We start from the raw sequence: 17,179 nt of genomic DNA on the forward strand, positions 1-17,179 counted from the left end.
TCCTGAGTATTGGCTCTCTAGAAAAGAGTGATCACAGCTGAACTGTTAGCCCTTTAAGGGAATACAGACCCCAGAAGATTTGCTGAAGGATTTGCCACGTGTGACATCCAAAGAAAGTATATATCACAACACCCTGTTGCATCCAAGAGACAATCTGTTAATATCAGTTGCTCATAAACACCAGAGTCTGAGTGTGCCCTAAAAATAAGGAAATCACTCAAAAGGTGTGTATTCATCTTATTGAATGAGAGCCTATATAACCATGGACACAGTATTTTCCATCAGGATGTTTCAGCAATCAAGGATCACTCCGGAAGTAGAGAGACTGCCTGTGACAAGATGGCATTCCTTAAACTGAGAGCACTTCTATCAAACATCTGAAAATTGGAAAACTATAGCAACAATTAAGAGCACAAAACAGGTGAGGAATGATGCTGGGAACCAAACCAGTCAACTGAACCGCAAAACCACCCCTCAAACTCTTTTTTCAATTTTTTTTTTCCCCCCAAGAAGGCCAAACCAAACTACACCAAATAACAACTCATCTTGCTTCAACAAAATAGTGCCTCAGATGGAAAGGGAAAAGAGCTGTATGGTACAGTTGAATGGATACCTGTTATATGGCCACCACAGTCAGGTCTGAGTACTCATTACAGGCCAGCAAATCATTGAATACTCATTCCTCAAAAGAAGGAATAAGTCTTCAAACCCAAGGGTCTGACTTCTGTTGATAGTGAAGGTGTTTAAACAGCATTTGCACGTACCCTGCTGTAGGTAACAATACATTAGTGAAACTACGTATACCAAATATTTCTCTTGACTGAAAATCTACTAAAAATTTCTGTATTAGCATACACATTTAGTGACTACTCTTTTTGACTACTGCCATGCAAATCTCTATTTAATTACAATACAAGACATGTCACAGGTGGTTTTTAAAGGAATATTAATTACTGCATAATAGCATTTGTGTAAGGAGACACATAGCTCATAAAACTGATGTTTTGGGTATGCTTGGCTTTTTGTTGTTGTTGGTGGTGGTTTTTTTCCTTAAAGACTAGTAAAGATTATGGAAATTAATTTTCAGAGTAGAACACCATTCAAGGCTTACCTATAAGTTTAATCCAAGCTTTCTCATGTTACTACACACACACACTACACACTCTGTTGAATAAGATGTTAATTTGATCCAGAGCTGTATTTTTGCAAACATTGACCACTGCACCTAAGCTTTGCTGTAGTTGTAGTATGTGTGCTATAATACATCCCCTATGAATGGATTTCAGTGACCTTGGGCTGAAAATGAACCTATGTCTGGAGAAAATAATACTTAATGTATTCAGTAACTCCACAGTTCTCCAAACAAGGACTTTTCCTTACTGAAGGCAAACTACACTAAAGTATTCCGGCTTTTTAAAAAAAACAAACAAACAAACAAACAAAAAAACCCACAAACAACCAACAAAAGACAAAGACAAATGCACCCTGAAATTAGTTATTAAGGTATGTCTAAACTGAAAACAGTTAAGCACATAGAAATGACATTCAGCAATGTCTTATCTTTAGTTTGTCAAGGTTTTTAAATCCCTCTTGAGCTGGAGTACCATTTTTAGCTTGGCTAGGTCAGAATGACACTGAACAATATGAGTGATGACACACTAGACAGCTATACGGACAGAGTTGTCATCAGCAAGCCAGCTGTGCTAACACCTGTATGTCCTGCACAACTGATCTTTAGGAACAAGGATCAGGAAAGTCAGACTACTAGGGGGCGAAAAAAAAGTCATTGAAATGAAGAGATGCTAATTTGAGATTGAGGGGGAGAAAGTAACCTTTTTACTACATTTTTCTTACCACAGAGAAATAATAGCTTGTTTCCCACTATAAACTTCTTACAGCAGTCGTTTAGAATTTTAATATTCTAACTGGGTTTTCTTTATTGCATGTACACATACCGGTTTCAATAGGTTGGTTTAGACAACCAAGGACTACAGCAATGAATAGACCCTGAGCGCACACAGAAAAGCAGGCTTCACTCTGTTAATGTGTCTGAACACACAGAAGAACCAGCTCTGGGAGTGACATTAGGATAGGGAAAAATTTTCAAGTTGAGATCTCTAAAACAAGAGCTTTTAAATCACTATTGAGATAACTAAATAACATGACAGACTATAAATCGCAGCTAACTTGAAGAACTGTGGCTGATCAGTACATCTAAAAGTATCAGGTCACATCTACTGAAGTCTGATAGTGACAGCTAACTTAAGCCTCATAACTGTTCTGTTTTTTCAAGCCCTGATCAATTTGTGATCTTCTTGCTGAAACTAACAATTAATGCAACTTACAGTGAGTGTTTTTACTGAGCTGGTCACTTGTATATGGACTTAAACCTATTGTAAACTAATTTCTTACAGGTCATAAACCAACCATCATAAGGCAATGCATTTTATTGCTATGGACCACAGCAGAAATAGCAATTTAATGCTATGATGTTACTAATTCTCAAGTCTTGAATGGTCTCGCCCCACCTCCAACTGTCTCTTTGTCCTGTATTAAAAACATCATTAAATTAGGTAAAGATAGATAATTTTGTCTTTGTATTTTGCAAGTATGTAACAGGATTGTACAGTGTTCAGATTTTTTTCAGCTGATAGAATTGTGGGGCCCAAACCTCACGCACAGCCAGTTTAGGGACATTTTGAAGACAATAGGGTGGAAGGGGAGCAGCAGTGAGGCAATGAAACACAGCAGTGGAAGCATTTCAAGGCATGACGGCTGCTGGGTCTGCGTGGAAGCCCTTTTGCCAGCCAGCGTATGAACCTTTCAGTCAGCAGGAATGAAGTGCATTACAGAAGTAGATGAAGAAGAATTTTTCTGACCAAGTGCCAGAAGAAAAGGAGCATGCTGGATAGGTGTTTTGGTCCCTGAACTGTCCTGAAATGTCAGAATGAGTGGGTTGCTAACGAGTAATGCGAAAAAGATTTTTTGAGGGAGTTCTTTTTGTGTTTTTTACTGACTCATTAGCACAGCTTATCAGCCTCACAGGGTAGTGGGTAATAGTGAAGACATGGTACTTCACGAACCTGTTAAAATATCCAAATCCTAAACAGCCTAGGCTGGGACAGGCTGAAAACTCTGCCAGCTCATCATGCTTGTCAAGGCTTTAATAGTTGAGAGTACAAGAGGAAACAGAAGCAGTTTTCTGTCTCCATACAGGCTGACTCACTGGGATGACTTCACATGGTGGTGTTTTGCACAGGCAGAATTTAGAGAACAGGGTTTTAGGGAGGCTGAAGAGGCACTTAAAACACTCTGGCAGTAGGGGGCCGCAGGGCACACTGGACACAGATGGTTCCAGCCAGCTCCAACCAACCCACCACAGGGCACGGCTGAGCCCCTCAGCCAAGCTGGTGGCCCCTCTGTGAAGATGTATTTAAGAAAAGGCAAAAACCACCAGGCAGAGCAGGGGGAAGAAAAAGAGTGAGAAACAGCCCTGTGAACACAAGAGTCAGAGAAAGGGGGGTTAGTGCTTGAGGCACCAGATCAGGTATTTCCTTGTAACGCATGGAAGGGACCATGCTGGAGCAGGCAGATAGTTCCTGACAGAACTGAAGCCCATGGAGAGCTCATGTAGGAGCAGGCATTCTTGAAGGACTGCAGCCCATGTAGAGAGCTCATGCTGGAGCAGCGAAAACAGCATGAGGAGGAAGGAGCAGCAGAGAGGAGTTATGGACTGCAATCCTCTGCCCCTCATTGCCCCTGCACCTCAGGGCATGGGCAGAGGAGTCAGGAGTGAAGTTGAGCCTAAAAGGCAAGAAGATGTTGATTTTTTTGTCTTTGTTTCTCACTTCCCAAATCTATTTTAATAAACAGATTAATTTTCCCCAAGTCAACTCTGTTTTACCCTATCTATCTCAATGCACAAGCTCTCTGAGCCCATTTTGTCCGGATCCTGTTGAGGGTGAGTGAGAGAGCGGCTGGGTGGGTGCCTGGCTGCTGGCCAAGGCTAATCCACCACAAGCACTCAAATGAGAAGCAATACAAAGTGAAGGCTGAAGATTTTAACAGAGACAGTGTAAAATTATTTCTTCCACTGATGGGATTATCGTAAGTCATTAAGTACACATGTTAAAGAATCTATTATAATAAAATTAACAGAATGTCTCTTACCCTGTTTATGCAAATATGATATTAAGTACCGAAGAAATTAATAATGAAATACAGGTTATCAACAAGTATAACAAGAGTATACTTATAACAAAAAAAAACTTCAACACATTTTTGAGGGGAAAGTGTTTCAAGAAATCATTTATCTTTCATATATAATAAAGGACTGCAAATGGGCTTTACGAAAAGTCTTTATGTTTGAACTTCAAGTAGACATAATTCCTTCCAAGAACTCTTCCTGTAAAAGCTAATTTATATCTGTTACCATTTTGCATTTTATGTTGAGCTTTTTTTTTTTCCTTTTTTTTTTTTTTTCTCGTATATAAATTATTGGTCAAGTCATGGATACAAGCTCCCTAAGTAGTCAATGTTTAAGCCTGTTCTACTTTGCTAAGTTTTTCAGTTTAAGGCTACCTAACAGATTCTAAGGAAAAAGTGGTGGTGGGGGGGGAATCGCATCTATTTTCCAAACCTAGATTTCTAGATAATTCAGTTATTACTTTTTGGTTGTCTTTAATATTATGACAATAAAACTGAGCCAAACCAAAATCTTACTGAGGTCCTTTGTTTGCCCTTGGTGGTGTTCTTTTTAAATTTTGTAGAACATTCACTTTGTATTTTGACACCTGTCTTTCATATTTAGATGGTACTAAATCAAGACAGATCTCTTATTTTAATGGTATCAGGAACTCGTGTGTAAATAATCCAGCTCCAGGAGTCAGATGAAGATAGCTAATTTGGCAAGCCCCAAGATAAGACAAAAAATAACCTTCTAAAGAATATCTTGCAGGTTATGAAGTATATGCAACTAGCTGCTAAAAATATTTTCTCTCTTAGCATAGCACATGCTCAAGTTCTTTAACATTTATGCTTCATAAATATTGATCATGACTTACAAAGGTGGCTCTGAAATAGTCTTAAAAGAATCATTCTGGGTACAAGCATGACCAAGCACTTGTTGACAAAGCCAAATGTAGGTTACTAGATTTTCCACAGTCACATGGGAGGCGGTAAGTGTTGTAAACGATCCCTTGCCCAGAGCTGTATTAGAAGCATGCACACAGATTGTTCCCCTCAGCTCTGCTTCTTCTGGCTTTGTTTGCCGAATGTTACACCCAAGTATACCTAAAGGCAGATGATCTAGCACCTACATTACAAGAATTCCAGAAGGCAGCAGTGACAGAGTACAGAAAAGAATGAGGTGCATTTAATAGATATCAAGTGTATACCATCTTATCCTGAGTCTAACTAAGATTACTAAGGATGTCTGTAAAATCCCTCTGAGCTCTATGAGCAAAAACTTAGCATTATGCCCTGATAACATAGATCCTGCAAGTGATACTGTGGAATTTTATGGATATTTGCTCATGAATACATCAATGTAGAAATAAAATAATGTTCAGTTTCAAACTCCCATAAATGTAACTGCAGGTAATAGTAATACTTGTCCAATGTCAGATCATTCTGAGCTTTATCCATTTTCTTTTGATTCCTGTTTGAAAACAAAGGCAGTTTCCAGAATTTCTATGGGGGAAAAGACAGGTTTGTGGCTCCTTTACTAGTATTTCATCTACTTCATCATGTTCTAATTTTTCACTGTATGAGAAAACCTTAAAGAACAATAGTGTAAACTTGAGAGTTTACACATAAGCCATGTTCATTAATGTTAGATAATTAGCTACCATTATGATATAGGGTTTACATTTCAGATATTTCCCAAAGATCAATAATTTTCCTTTGTTGTTCTAGGAGAAATGATATGTCAAATTATGAATGATTTACAATCAATTCTTTTTAGTTCCTGCTGAAAGGAACATCCTGACATTTCTAATTCTTTTGCTTTCTTCAGTCTTTAGGTTGACAAACCAGAAAGGATAAATTACTCTGCTACTCAATAACAAGCTATTTGGGTCTAACAACTATGCACATCAAGATTTAAGAAGCAGATGTGGTAACTAAAATACTCAAAAAAGGATGGCAGTTTCTCAATGCATTCATTTTATCAGGAAAATCAGTACTAAGCATGTGGCCTTCCCTATAACCTTTCCCCAAACATTTCAATCCTTGTGCATATACAGCACTGCTTTCTAAATCAAAATGTAAACTTGCAATCCAGAACAATAAACTGTCAAGGATAAAGACTTTGCACGTATGTGTTATGGTAAAAACACAGCACTTTTTGCATTACACAGATTTTCCAAGCTTAAAAGAAGACAGTATGAACAAAATGGGGACACAAAGGAAGACATTACCTATTAGCACAGTTTGCTGTAGCTAAAACACACAGTTTAAGTACTGTCACTTTTTGTGAACATTAAACAAGAGAAGCTTGAAAAAGGTATCTGAAAATTAAATTAACAGCAGTTTTGGTGGACACAGAAACCAAAATAAGGAATAGCTTCCCATATTGCTGCAAATTCAAGGCGTGATACGGGAAATGAAACTCCAGGGTCATAAAAATACCTCTTTTGCTCGTGTTCTTTGGAATAAAAAGAGTTATAAAAGGATCAGCCACTAGAGCTACACTTAAAAACATCTCCCAGATAATATATACAGCTTTGTTGGACCTTCAAAGAACACTACACCAGGGCAAAACAGTACAAGCCAAAAAGACAACCTAAGATTACCACCCAATTTTAATAAGGTTTAAAAAAAAAAAAAAATCACAAAAATTTTTGAGTACAGGTTAATACTTATTGTCTTTTCCTTATTTTACTTATCAGTATCAGAGATTAAAGTAACATGCACAAAGCCAAATCTCTTATGGCCATGACCTCACCAGATGACCTCCACCGTACTCAGTAGAGAAAGTTAACTCAGCAGCAATTACAAATTGTTTGGTTGATCAATCGTCTTCTTGGCAACCAGAAATAGTGCTCAGTGACTGAGGGAAGGAAGGTAAATTTCATAGCAAATTTTATGTTAAAAATAAGAAGTCCGTGTACTACAGAATTGTATTTTACTTCACTAAACATGAACAGGTTTTGGAGACGAAAGAAGTTGAAGGTGGAAGCTTAAAACTCCAAGGAAAGAAGTTGCTTTACAAAAACTTCTGCTCCCCTCCTTCCCTGAGAATAAAGAGTAAAACCTCCATGTGTTTGTAAATACAAATGCAGAGGAAATACTTCAAATTCTTACCTTATGAAGAGTGGCTTCCACAGATTTCATATGGCTAATAAACAATTCTTTGTCTCTATTAAAAACAAACAAAAAAAAAGAGTAGTTAACAGAACCGAAGCTCTACTGATGTACAAATTCATTTTCAGCTACTTCATAACTGTCATGTTTAAAAATAATTGTTGATAACTCAAACTGTTACACTTTTATCTCTCCTTTTCGTATCTCTAATGCAAACCCTAAAAGATAGTTCACGGCACATTTCCATATGAAAGATGCTTTTGTTGTGGATAAGCAATTAAACCACCTTTATTTATAGGCATATCAATGAACAACTATCATGTTCTTGGAGAAGAAATCTGCATCTTAGACAGAAAGGGCATGTTGAATGGAGTCCAGGCTCTAGCAGGAAGAGCTTACATTCTCATACTGGAAAACACTAACAAATTCTATGCTTTTAATCAATTATATGTGCCTAACAACTATGTACTTATACACATGTAAGTCTTCTTTCTCTAAACCTGAACATTCCACTGGTCCTTTTCCAAACGAAGTCTAGTCAAGGATCCTATCCTTATAAAACAGAAGTCTGGAGAATAAAATACTACTCTCATGCCTTTTTGTGGATTAGGGCTTCAGTAAGACAGACAACTTTGAGCAGTTATGCTGCCATAAAAATCCTTGGTCTCATCTGATGCATTGACAGAAATGGAATTAAAGTTGCATAATACCATATGACTAAGGAGAACAGGACAACGTGACCAATAAAACACTTCAGGAAATCAAACAGAATCTATATCAGAAAAGCTGATACACTGTAATATTCCAGGATTGTCTTTTACCTTGCCAGCTATGTGGATATTTTGCTTGAGCTCTTAGAGTTCCTAAAACAGAAGTCAAAACCTAAAAGTGTTCCTCTGCCTGGAATGACCGCTGCTTCATCATTTCTTATTCGTACTGTCCTAACAGCAAATACAGGAAGGTGGCCAGAAAGTAGGATTGGCTTTTACACTCCTAGTGAAGCTGTTACACAGATTTTTCTCTTTTCCTGATCCTGCTTTTGTTTGGACTAGACTGACAGGGACATGCTGTTCACCATCTCTGCTGGCCTCGTTCACGTAGCAAATGCTATTTGTCTGGGTGAAGTCAGTTCTATAGAGCCAGTTCAACATCATTAATTTCTAAGTTAGTTATTGACCTAGAAGTCAGTCTGTTCCTTGCACAGTCTCAGGTGTTCATCATAAAAAGGAAAGTATCTTTAGATGGAATTTTGGACCTAGGTTAATAGGTGGTCCCCAGGGTCTTATTTTTGGGAACAGAAAGCCCTCTGACCATGGTCGGTTTATTATCTTAACATCTTAAAATAAAAATCTGGTAATATTCATTTATAGAACCTAGGAAAAAAGTTCAACAACTGGATACACATTTCATTCAATCTTTATTTTATATATTCATCAACTCCTACGGGTGTACGGGAAATTGGAATTGGATCATAGAACTATTCTTTAGGATTATTATCCAGAAATGTAGTTTAGGCATGATGAACATGCTTTACATCATCTTTTACACAACAGCTGGGGTGAAGGTTTGATACAGTTTCTAGCTAGCAGAGAAACGACAAACAGGCTACTAAATTTCTGTCAAGTTCACTGCTATCAGATACTTCTATTAATACTGCTTCCTACTGTGGAGGAAAGTGGAACAGAACTGCTGGCCACCACTGCAAGAAAATCAAGGTAGCCACTCTCGGAATAAGCTAGCCATCTTGCTATCCTTTAAACCTGTGAAAAAAGATTAGGAAAGAACTTGAAAGACACCCTTGCATTGCTTACAATCACTCAGGTTACGGAAGACGTATTAAAATAAGATTTTCTGGACAAAAGTAAAGTCTATTTCACCTAATTTGCTTATATTTTCCAAAAGGAAAAAAAAGAAAAAGACATTTGTTATGAAGAGTTGGCAGATTTGTTATGAAGAGTTGGCAGAACAATAAACGGTATGGGTTTTTCTTTGTCAATATTCAATTGCTATATACAGAAATAAAACCAATTTTAAAACCACTTCACGTTAAAATAACCTTTTCTGAATATAAGAAGGGCCACAGGGAATGATCTTTACTAGACTGCGTAAAATAGGTTGGAGCAAGGTGAAAAGGGGCAAGCTTTCCAGAACAAATCCTTCTTCAGGTCACACCTGCTTTAATACAGTCATACTAAATAGCATTTGTCACTTTAATTAGCTTGTTAAACATTTCACTGATAACTACATTAATTACATTATTTCATTTGTGCATAAACCCCTTAAATTGTTCTTCAGAGGTCAAATGTATCCTAGGTATAATGAGAATTTTTTATTTTAAATTAAACTTTTTTTACATCTTAGCCATGAACCAACAATATTCAAAGTACATACTACAATAAGAGTAATAGATAACAGAGTCTGCAAAGATTTATCTTTTTATCTGACTATATGACTATAAGAAGTTAGTAATAATCTCATTCAAGTCAAAGAAACATCTTTTGACTACTAATCTTTGCAAGATTGGTCCCTGAACATTTCCTTCCACTCTCCAGGTTATGATACAAAAAGGCATGGGGTTTACGTCTAAATCCAAAACTCTCTGAAATCAGCTGAAATATCTATCCTGTTCCACAGATAAGACTAGGTCCAAAACGGGTTTCAGCCTCTTTGGCAGCTAACACCTGTCACCTAGCTGACATTTCTGTATTTATTATAAATAAATCGTATCTCTCTACAAAGAGATGATGTGGAAATAGAGAAAACAAGCAATCATTTCTTAAATAAACAGTGCTAGGGATCTGCCAAAGAGATGCTGTCAAATCAGTAAGATAACCGGCAAACAACAATGCCCATGCTATTTTAGGACTGAGAATCTGGAGCACTATTACAGGATAACTACAGAAAACATACCATCTATGAACTAACAGTCTTCTTTTTAGACTACTATCACTGAATTTCAAAGAGAGACAGATGTACTTTTGTTTTCTAGCATTACATTAGCCACGGCTAAAACCCTGTGCATGAAAGTAAGAATTGATCTTTTGTCCGTTTTAAGTGATCTCCCCAAGGTCCCAGTGCTCACTTCGCTGCCATGCAGAGGGCACTCTCTGCATCACGGATGCTCTCTTTCAGTCGACGCTTGTCCTGCTCCAGCTGGGTAAGAAGTCTATTGAGCTGACGCAGAGATTGATCTTTTCTTCTCAGCTCCATCTTTGCCTCAGAGAGTCTCTGCAAGCAGACAGAAAGCAGAGTTACTTGTCAGCCCAAATAATTAACTTCAATTTATGCCATAGGCTATTAAACAAAGTGGAAAGCAGACGGACTGTGAAGTAGATTTGGACCATTACATACCAAGGTTTTACAAATTCCCTAGCAAAAACATTACTAACTCAGAATCCTCCAGTTTTTAGTATATTGCCTATGTACAAATATATTCTACAAAATAAAGTGATTTGTTGATCAAATAGGTATACATATACTATGCTACAGGTACTATATTTACAAATACCAGATCTAAACACAGGGGGAATTAACACAGCACTAAAAAAAAAAATAATATTCTCAAAACTGAATTTAAAATGAACATAAGGAAAAGAATTCACAAAGAAAGAAAGGGAATAAACAAAGTAGCATTTATCTAAATATTCTGCACTATTCAGAAATTTCAGGACTTAAAAAAATAAGAATCTAATATTCTCTGTAAGGTCATTAAGCACAGTTTTGCTGCAATTCTTCATAAGAATAAATCAGTATTTTATGGTGCTTTCACTATTTTAACATTAGTTTTCCAATATGCAAAATAGTACATGTAATTTTTCAAATGTTTCTCTCCAGCTTAGAATTAACACAACATGCTTTAAATCAATTCAGATTAATCCAATAGATGACAAATTGCACACAGAACTAATTAATACAGAACCTGGCTAGTTGCTACTCCTTTCTGCCACAATAAATCAATACTTTTATAGGCTGGAGTATTAATAATGTGATTTCATAGTTTGCTAAATGTTACATTTTACTTAAAGCTTTTAATTGCCTTTTTATAAAGAAATTGTAACAGGTGTCTATAAACAGTCTTTTACAAAATGCAAAGTCCCCAACAGATTCTAAACCATCACAGAAGGATAGCGAAGGCTGCACGGTTGCAAGACTGAGCTCTTGCACCTTGTTTTCAAAATTTATGGATAAGTTTTCTGCTTAAGTTCTAGGAATGCTCTGCATAATTTGTACTCAGGAGTACTTGACCTGGACTGTGGAGCATGGAGAATATGTATTAGGCTGTGGGTATGTATTAAGAACAGTATATACAAAGGGCTGATAAAAATTTGCAGTGCACTGAAAACTCAACTAACCTGAAAAAGCTTCAGGCCTAGCCAAGCGTCAAAGGCACTTCAAAAACCAATATGCTAGAGAATATGTCTACGAAATAACAAAGTACAGGACAAAACTGCACAATCCTGCAAAATAAACTGAAATCTGTGGATTTGCGTAACTTCTTCACAAACATTTCTCAAGACAAAAAGGCAACCAGTTATTTCAATAGCGTGTTTGGAAGGTACAGCACCACTACCTAAACTCTCTCTTCTCGAATTTTCAAAATCAAGACTGAAGTGTTATTGTAAGAAAAAAATAAAGAGTTTATTTAAGAAACTCTAAACCCCAGAAATGTTAATATTAGTCTTGCTTAAATTACTGCAGGTTGAGTAACTCTGTTCTGCCTCTTATGTCATTACTTTCAATGAAGAATGCTATTTTTCACCTAAGAAAAGATAAACACACAGATCTCATTCTTCCACTACATTATTAGCATAAAGATATTGAAAACCAGAAGTGCTGCTTTCAGAAATTCTACCCTAATGCCACCGGCAGCTATCAAAGCCCTGTCTGAACAGCTGAATTTGCAAACTGTCAGATTTCCGGAAAAGTTATTTCCAAGAAACCAGATGTAGATTAGCAAGGATAAAAGGAGCAGTCTTTAACTTAAGAACGAACAACATTCTCTTCTTCCATTTATTGTCCTTCCTGTTTGTTTGTTTTAGGCTAAGTCAACATTGTGGAAACAGCTTGTGTTTGCTCAGTCGTGTCCTGCTCCCCCCACCCCCCCGCCCATATTCCCATCTTCTGACAAACAAAATGTATTGAACAAAGAACAATGTCTCTGGTGCCAATGCTTTGTCCACCCCGCTTTCCCATGTGACTGAAAAATCCATTTTTAAGATGAGCTCTGGCTGATGTAGAACAGATAGTTTGCTAATATTTTGATGCAACAAACTTTTGATGTAGAGGCTGCTGGAACAGAGTCTGGCTCCAAGATTCTAGCAGCCTAAATGAGTGAAGATAGATAGGATAATAGGAACAGTATGCATATTTATTTCATTTTTATTAGATAGCTATCCTTCTACAGGGGCTGAAGGGCTCCCACATAAATATTTCATCACTGACCACAAATGGTGAAGAGACACACTAGGTGTCAAAATCTTCTGGGAGCTGCTAACTAATCTCGCTTAGCAATTGCAAGCACAGGCCTATTAAGGAGGCAATAACAGGGATGAAGGTATGAAACCTAACTCTTCCAGTGGCATGTCCAGCAATCCACATAGCTGGTGACAAAGCAACACAGAAATGATTAAACCAAATATCTCACTGAACAGCTGCTTTATTACAAAAAGTTTTGAAAACTTTCACTGTTCTTTACAGAAATCCCCAAAGGATTCAGACTTCACATATCAATAATATTGCAATATCTAAGCAAAATGCCAACTGATTTTTGCCCTCTAAAAGCATTTTCAGCATTCACTTGTAGCTCCTTGCTACCATGGGTTAAAGTCAAGCCTTGGAACCTGCACAAATACAGTGTGGAGTATTCTAAAGTAATGGCTGCTAAGCCTCTTTTTTTCCTTCTTCAGATTGATCTAATTAAAACCCTTGATAAACTTTATGGACTCTAATATTTCCAGCTGAGTGACTGAAATCAAGAGGGTGTGCCTCAAGGCAGCAAGGCAACAATGATAAGCAGCAGGTTAGCCACTAATTTCTCAGCCAGGGTAGATTGTGAAAGTGTGATGTTCTGATATCCAAGAAAGTGTTCAGGAGAGAATAGGATAAATCAAGTTTAATAACTCTGCTCCTAATTGTTCCCTCAATGCTCCACTCTAATTACTTGGAGAACTCTCCTGACTGTCACCTGATATTAAGTTGTTGGAGGCTGAGTGTGGAGCAGTGAGATAATCAATAAACATTTAGTGGGGAGAAGAATGAAGATCCCGTTAAGCAGTGGGAACCTGCAGCACCCAAAGCCCTTCTGCTCATGAGAAAACCACTGGGAGAGCCATAGTGATTGCAAAGCAATAATCCAAAGCACTGTTTTTAGGCCTTGAGGCCTTTAGGCAACAGTACATTTGAGAAAAAAAGGTTAACACGGTCACCCTAATTACAGCCCATTTTCACATTCTTCATATATAAGCGAAGACAAGCCAATTAGGTAGAAAGGAAGATAAGGGAAGTTTTATTTGTATACTAATTAAACCCCTGATGAAATTAAAGGAAAAACATACAGCTCTGTAATTGTGTCTGAGAAAGGTCACTTCAGGTTCAGTTATCAGAAAAGCACAGCCTTGAGATATTTCACTTAATCCACAATATAGCCCTTATTTTGCCCCCCAGGTCTTAGTATTTACAAAAATAAGAAAATTTCAAAACCTGATAATGCATTTATCTTGGAATGTTTTCTGTGGACAATTACAATTGCTGGAAGTTGAGGCTAAATATGATAAGAAGAATGAAGGTTTTAAAAGCCTACTATGTCTGCACATACTTATGTGAAGATGCTGAGCTTTCACTTTCAAGCACAAGAGATTCTGAACCAACTTCGAAGACAAACTCCAATTTATTGACATTCTGTAAAATGCCAGTTATCTGTTTAGTTCACATGTTTAAGCATTCAGGTGCTAACTCAGACATCACTGCAGTCATTCCTCTACAGTCCACCAAAAGCTCATAGATCAGTTGAATTTTCATCAGAATCCTTAGAAGTAGTTCCCTTTAGAGATATTTTAAATTTAGGCATTTTTTTCCTCCATAAACTGAGCATGAAAAACCATTTGTTGGAGAGAACAGCAAGTAACTGATAGCACTGAAGAAAAAAAATCTCATTGGACATCTGTCGGCTGGGTCCTTCCACAAATAATCTTAACAAGCTTAGGCTACACAATGAGGAACCTCTTTCTTCAAAACCAGTTACCAAAAATAAATTGAAGTTTAGCACTGTCACTCTTTACCATACAGAAAAGCACTCTATTTAGAAGATAACAGGTGGACGATCATTCTAGATGAACAATGAACAGTCACGCAGTTTAAATTCATGCAAAGCATGTGTGACACATTTATACTGAGAGCATATTTTCATGCTCAGATAAAGCTAGGTTAAACTGCTTACTAAGTTAGATCTAAATTACACAGACACAACACTACGAGATATGCAAATATATTGTAGTATGTGTATTATGAATTAATTGGTGAAATCAAAGATTCTTCTTCAGGATGAAGTTTTATATGCATAGTTTTCCATTTAGATACAAAATATTACTGTTTAAAAGATCTGACACACAATACATCCTGAAAACTGTCCTACACACATAACTAATAAAATTCTACAATGAAAAAAAGAATACAAAGTTTAGCCAGCATCCATTCCTCCACCAGTTGAAACACACTTCCCATTATCCCTGTTGGCAAATATAATCTGAGTGCCCCTCAAAAGACAGTCTACAGATAACTTAAGAGAAGTCTTGAATCATTAAGAGGTCCAAATCTGAAAGGTACAAAAAATTACCTTAAAATTTAACGTCAACTGTAGTTTTAGTGTGCACGACTGCAATGCAAACCAAATTACATTAGCTCAAACTGTACAGCTGAATTTCCACAGGATGTTTTTCTGGGAAAAAAAAAAATCTTACTTATCAAGAACAACTCAAAATGAAACAACTTTTATCAAACCAGGAGATGAAAAATCTCAGGGAAAAAAGGTCGAGTGGCAAAAAAAAAAAAATCATCGTAACTGAGACTTCTCATTAATACATGAAGAGAAAAAAAAAAGAACACATAAGACATACATTTAGACCTATGTGAACAAATAAGATGGATTTACACTTCTCAACAGGAAAGTAAATTGCAATATCAACATACTATATCTGGATTCGCTGTGTGTTTCACAGTGGCTGCAGTAGCGTCAAAGCAGTTTGAAGTGAACTCTACGTGGTTGTTCTGCTCTTGCAAAGCAGAGCTAACCTGAGGCCGACCACCCATGACACTCCTTCAATAACAAATGCTTTCACATGCCTTTAAATTTCTCTAGGAAAAGAAATATGAGTACTCAAAAGGACATTTGAATGAGCTGTATCTGCTTTGCAGAAAAAACAGGGTTTTTTTGTTTTTTGGTTTTTTAACCTTTTTGGTACTGCACCCTCATCCAGACAGGAGCAACCTTTTCATATGCTGGCATTCTGAGAAAGGACATACATACTTGATGACTCTTCTCTGAAGTACCTGATACAGCATGGAAGCAGTTAAACATAGCTTACAGATCACAGTGTATCTAAGCAAGGCGTAAAATGGCTCCTTCATGTCTTTGAAAATGCCCTGTGTAATAAAGTCACAGAGCACAAGTGGGCCTACTAAGCAAAACAGTAGTGCCAACCAGCACAATGATTTTAATAAATAACCAACAAAACACTGGTGAATGAGGGGATACTTGTAGACGTATCCTCACATCTCTGTGATTGTTTTATATAAGAACCCCTCATAATATTGGAGAATAAACTATGCTAATAGCAGAAAGCTTTAGCCAAATCAGTATCATTAAAAAGTCAAGCAATCACTTAAAGACAATTATAAGTTAAATGATGGTACAGATAGCTTAAAAAGCAGCTGTGATATACAGTTACTCTAAAAGAGCTAGAGCCTAAGTATTAAGAACTATTTCAATAAAAATTTATTTGAGAGTCACTCAATGGACTGGATGGGGAAAATACATATGTTTTCATCTTGCAAGAGGTATTTCCTACAAAAAGTCATTTGAAATTGTAGGCACTCACACTGTGAATGCAAAAAGGATGTCTAGACAACAGTCCATTTATTGACTGAAGCACAGCTCTCAAGACATCCAAGCAAGTTTAGGTACCACAAGCATTTTCCTTGCAGTGGTTCAGGCTGGATTACAATGCCTCAAAGACTTAAAGCTACGTTTACTATCTCTGTGCTACAATGTGGACTTACTTCTTAAGAGAAAATCTATTCTGATAAACAAGAAAGGAATGTATTTTTCAATTGCACTAGCTTAAAATGTTTAGCAAAGGATGACTGAAAATGTTTTACGAAGTCACTGAGCTGTGTATGCTTTAAAGTTATTGTGAATTAAGAGCTTAATAATTTAAACACAGTAGCTATTCCTGAATAATTCCACATAATAACAGTTCTTCCAGAAGAGACATCCTATGTTCACATGTCACTCAGCTTCAAAGCAAGTAAAACTAAGCAAGACTTTTAAAGTTTTTATATGAAGTAATCACAAACTATAAACTCCCACACATAGGTTTTATCCTCATTGACTGTTAGGATCAGTAAACAAAAGCATCCATGCTAAAATGCGTTAGCTAGGTATACCACTGCATTTGAAGAGAAATAGAAGTTGAAACAATCTTAGGGACACCCTTTTGAATACCAAGATGCACTAGGCCTTCCAGACATACACTAATCCAATCAGAGATAATAATTAAGTCCTGCTTTTAAACTATGTTTTGGAAAATGTTGAAGTACGTAATAAAATTTATGCACAAGATAATCTACAAATTTTTATAATCTTCTGAGCTAAGTAAAT

At 36.8% G+C, this 17,179-nt stretch overlaps 1 protein-coding gene across 1 annotated transcript in view; it reads right to left on the bottom strand.

Annotated features, from left to right (window-relative positions):
* Nucleotides 1–17,179, bottom strand: part of CCDC171 (coiled-coil domain containing 171) — a 147,906-nt gene that overhangs the window by 47,807 nt on the left and 82,920 nt on the right. Inside the window, exons 20-21 of the mRNA XM_086480110.1 lie at nt 10,388–10,533; nt 7,306–7,360 (exon numbers count right to left, since the gene is read on the bottom strand). Of these exons, the coding sequence (XP_086336236.1) occupies nt 7,306–7,360; nt 10,388–10,533 (201 nt within the window). The remainder of the gene's footprint in view (nt 1–7,305; nt 7,361–10,387; nt 10,534–17,179) is intronic.

Source organism: Leptosomus discolor, chromosome Z, assembly GCF_034619465.1.
Source record: "Leptosomus discolor isolate bLepDis1 chromosome Z, bLepDis1.hap2, whole genome shotgun sequence".
Taxonomy (NCBI): domain Eukaryota; kingdom Metazoa; phylum Chordata; class Aves; order Leptosomiformes; family Leptosomidae; genus Leptosomus; species Leptosomus discolor.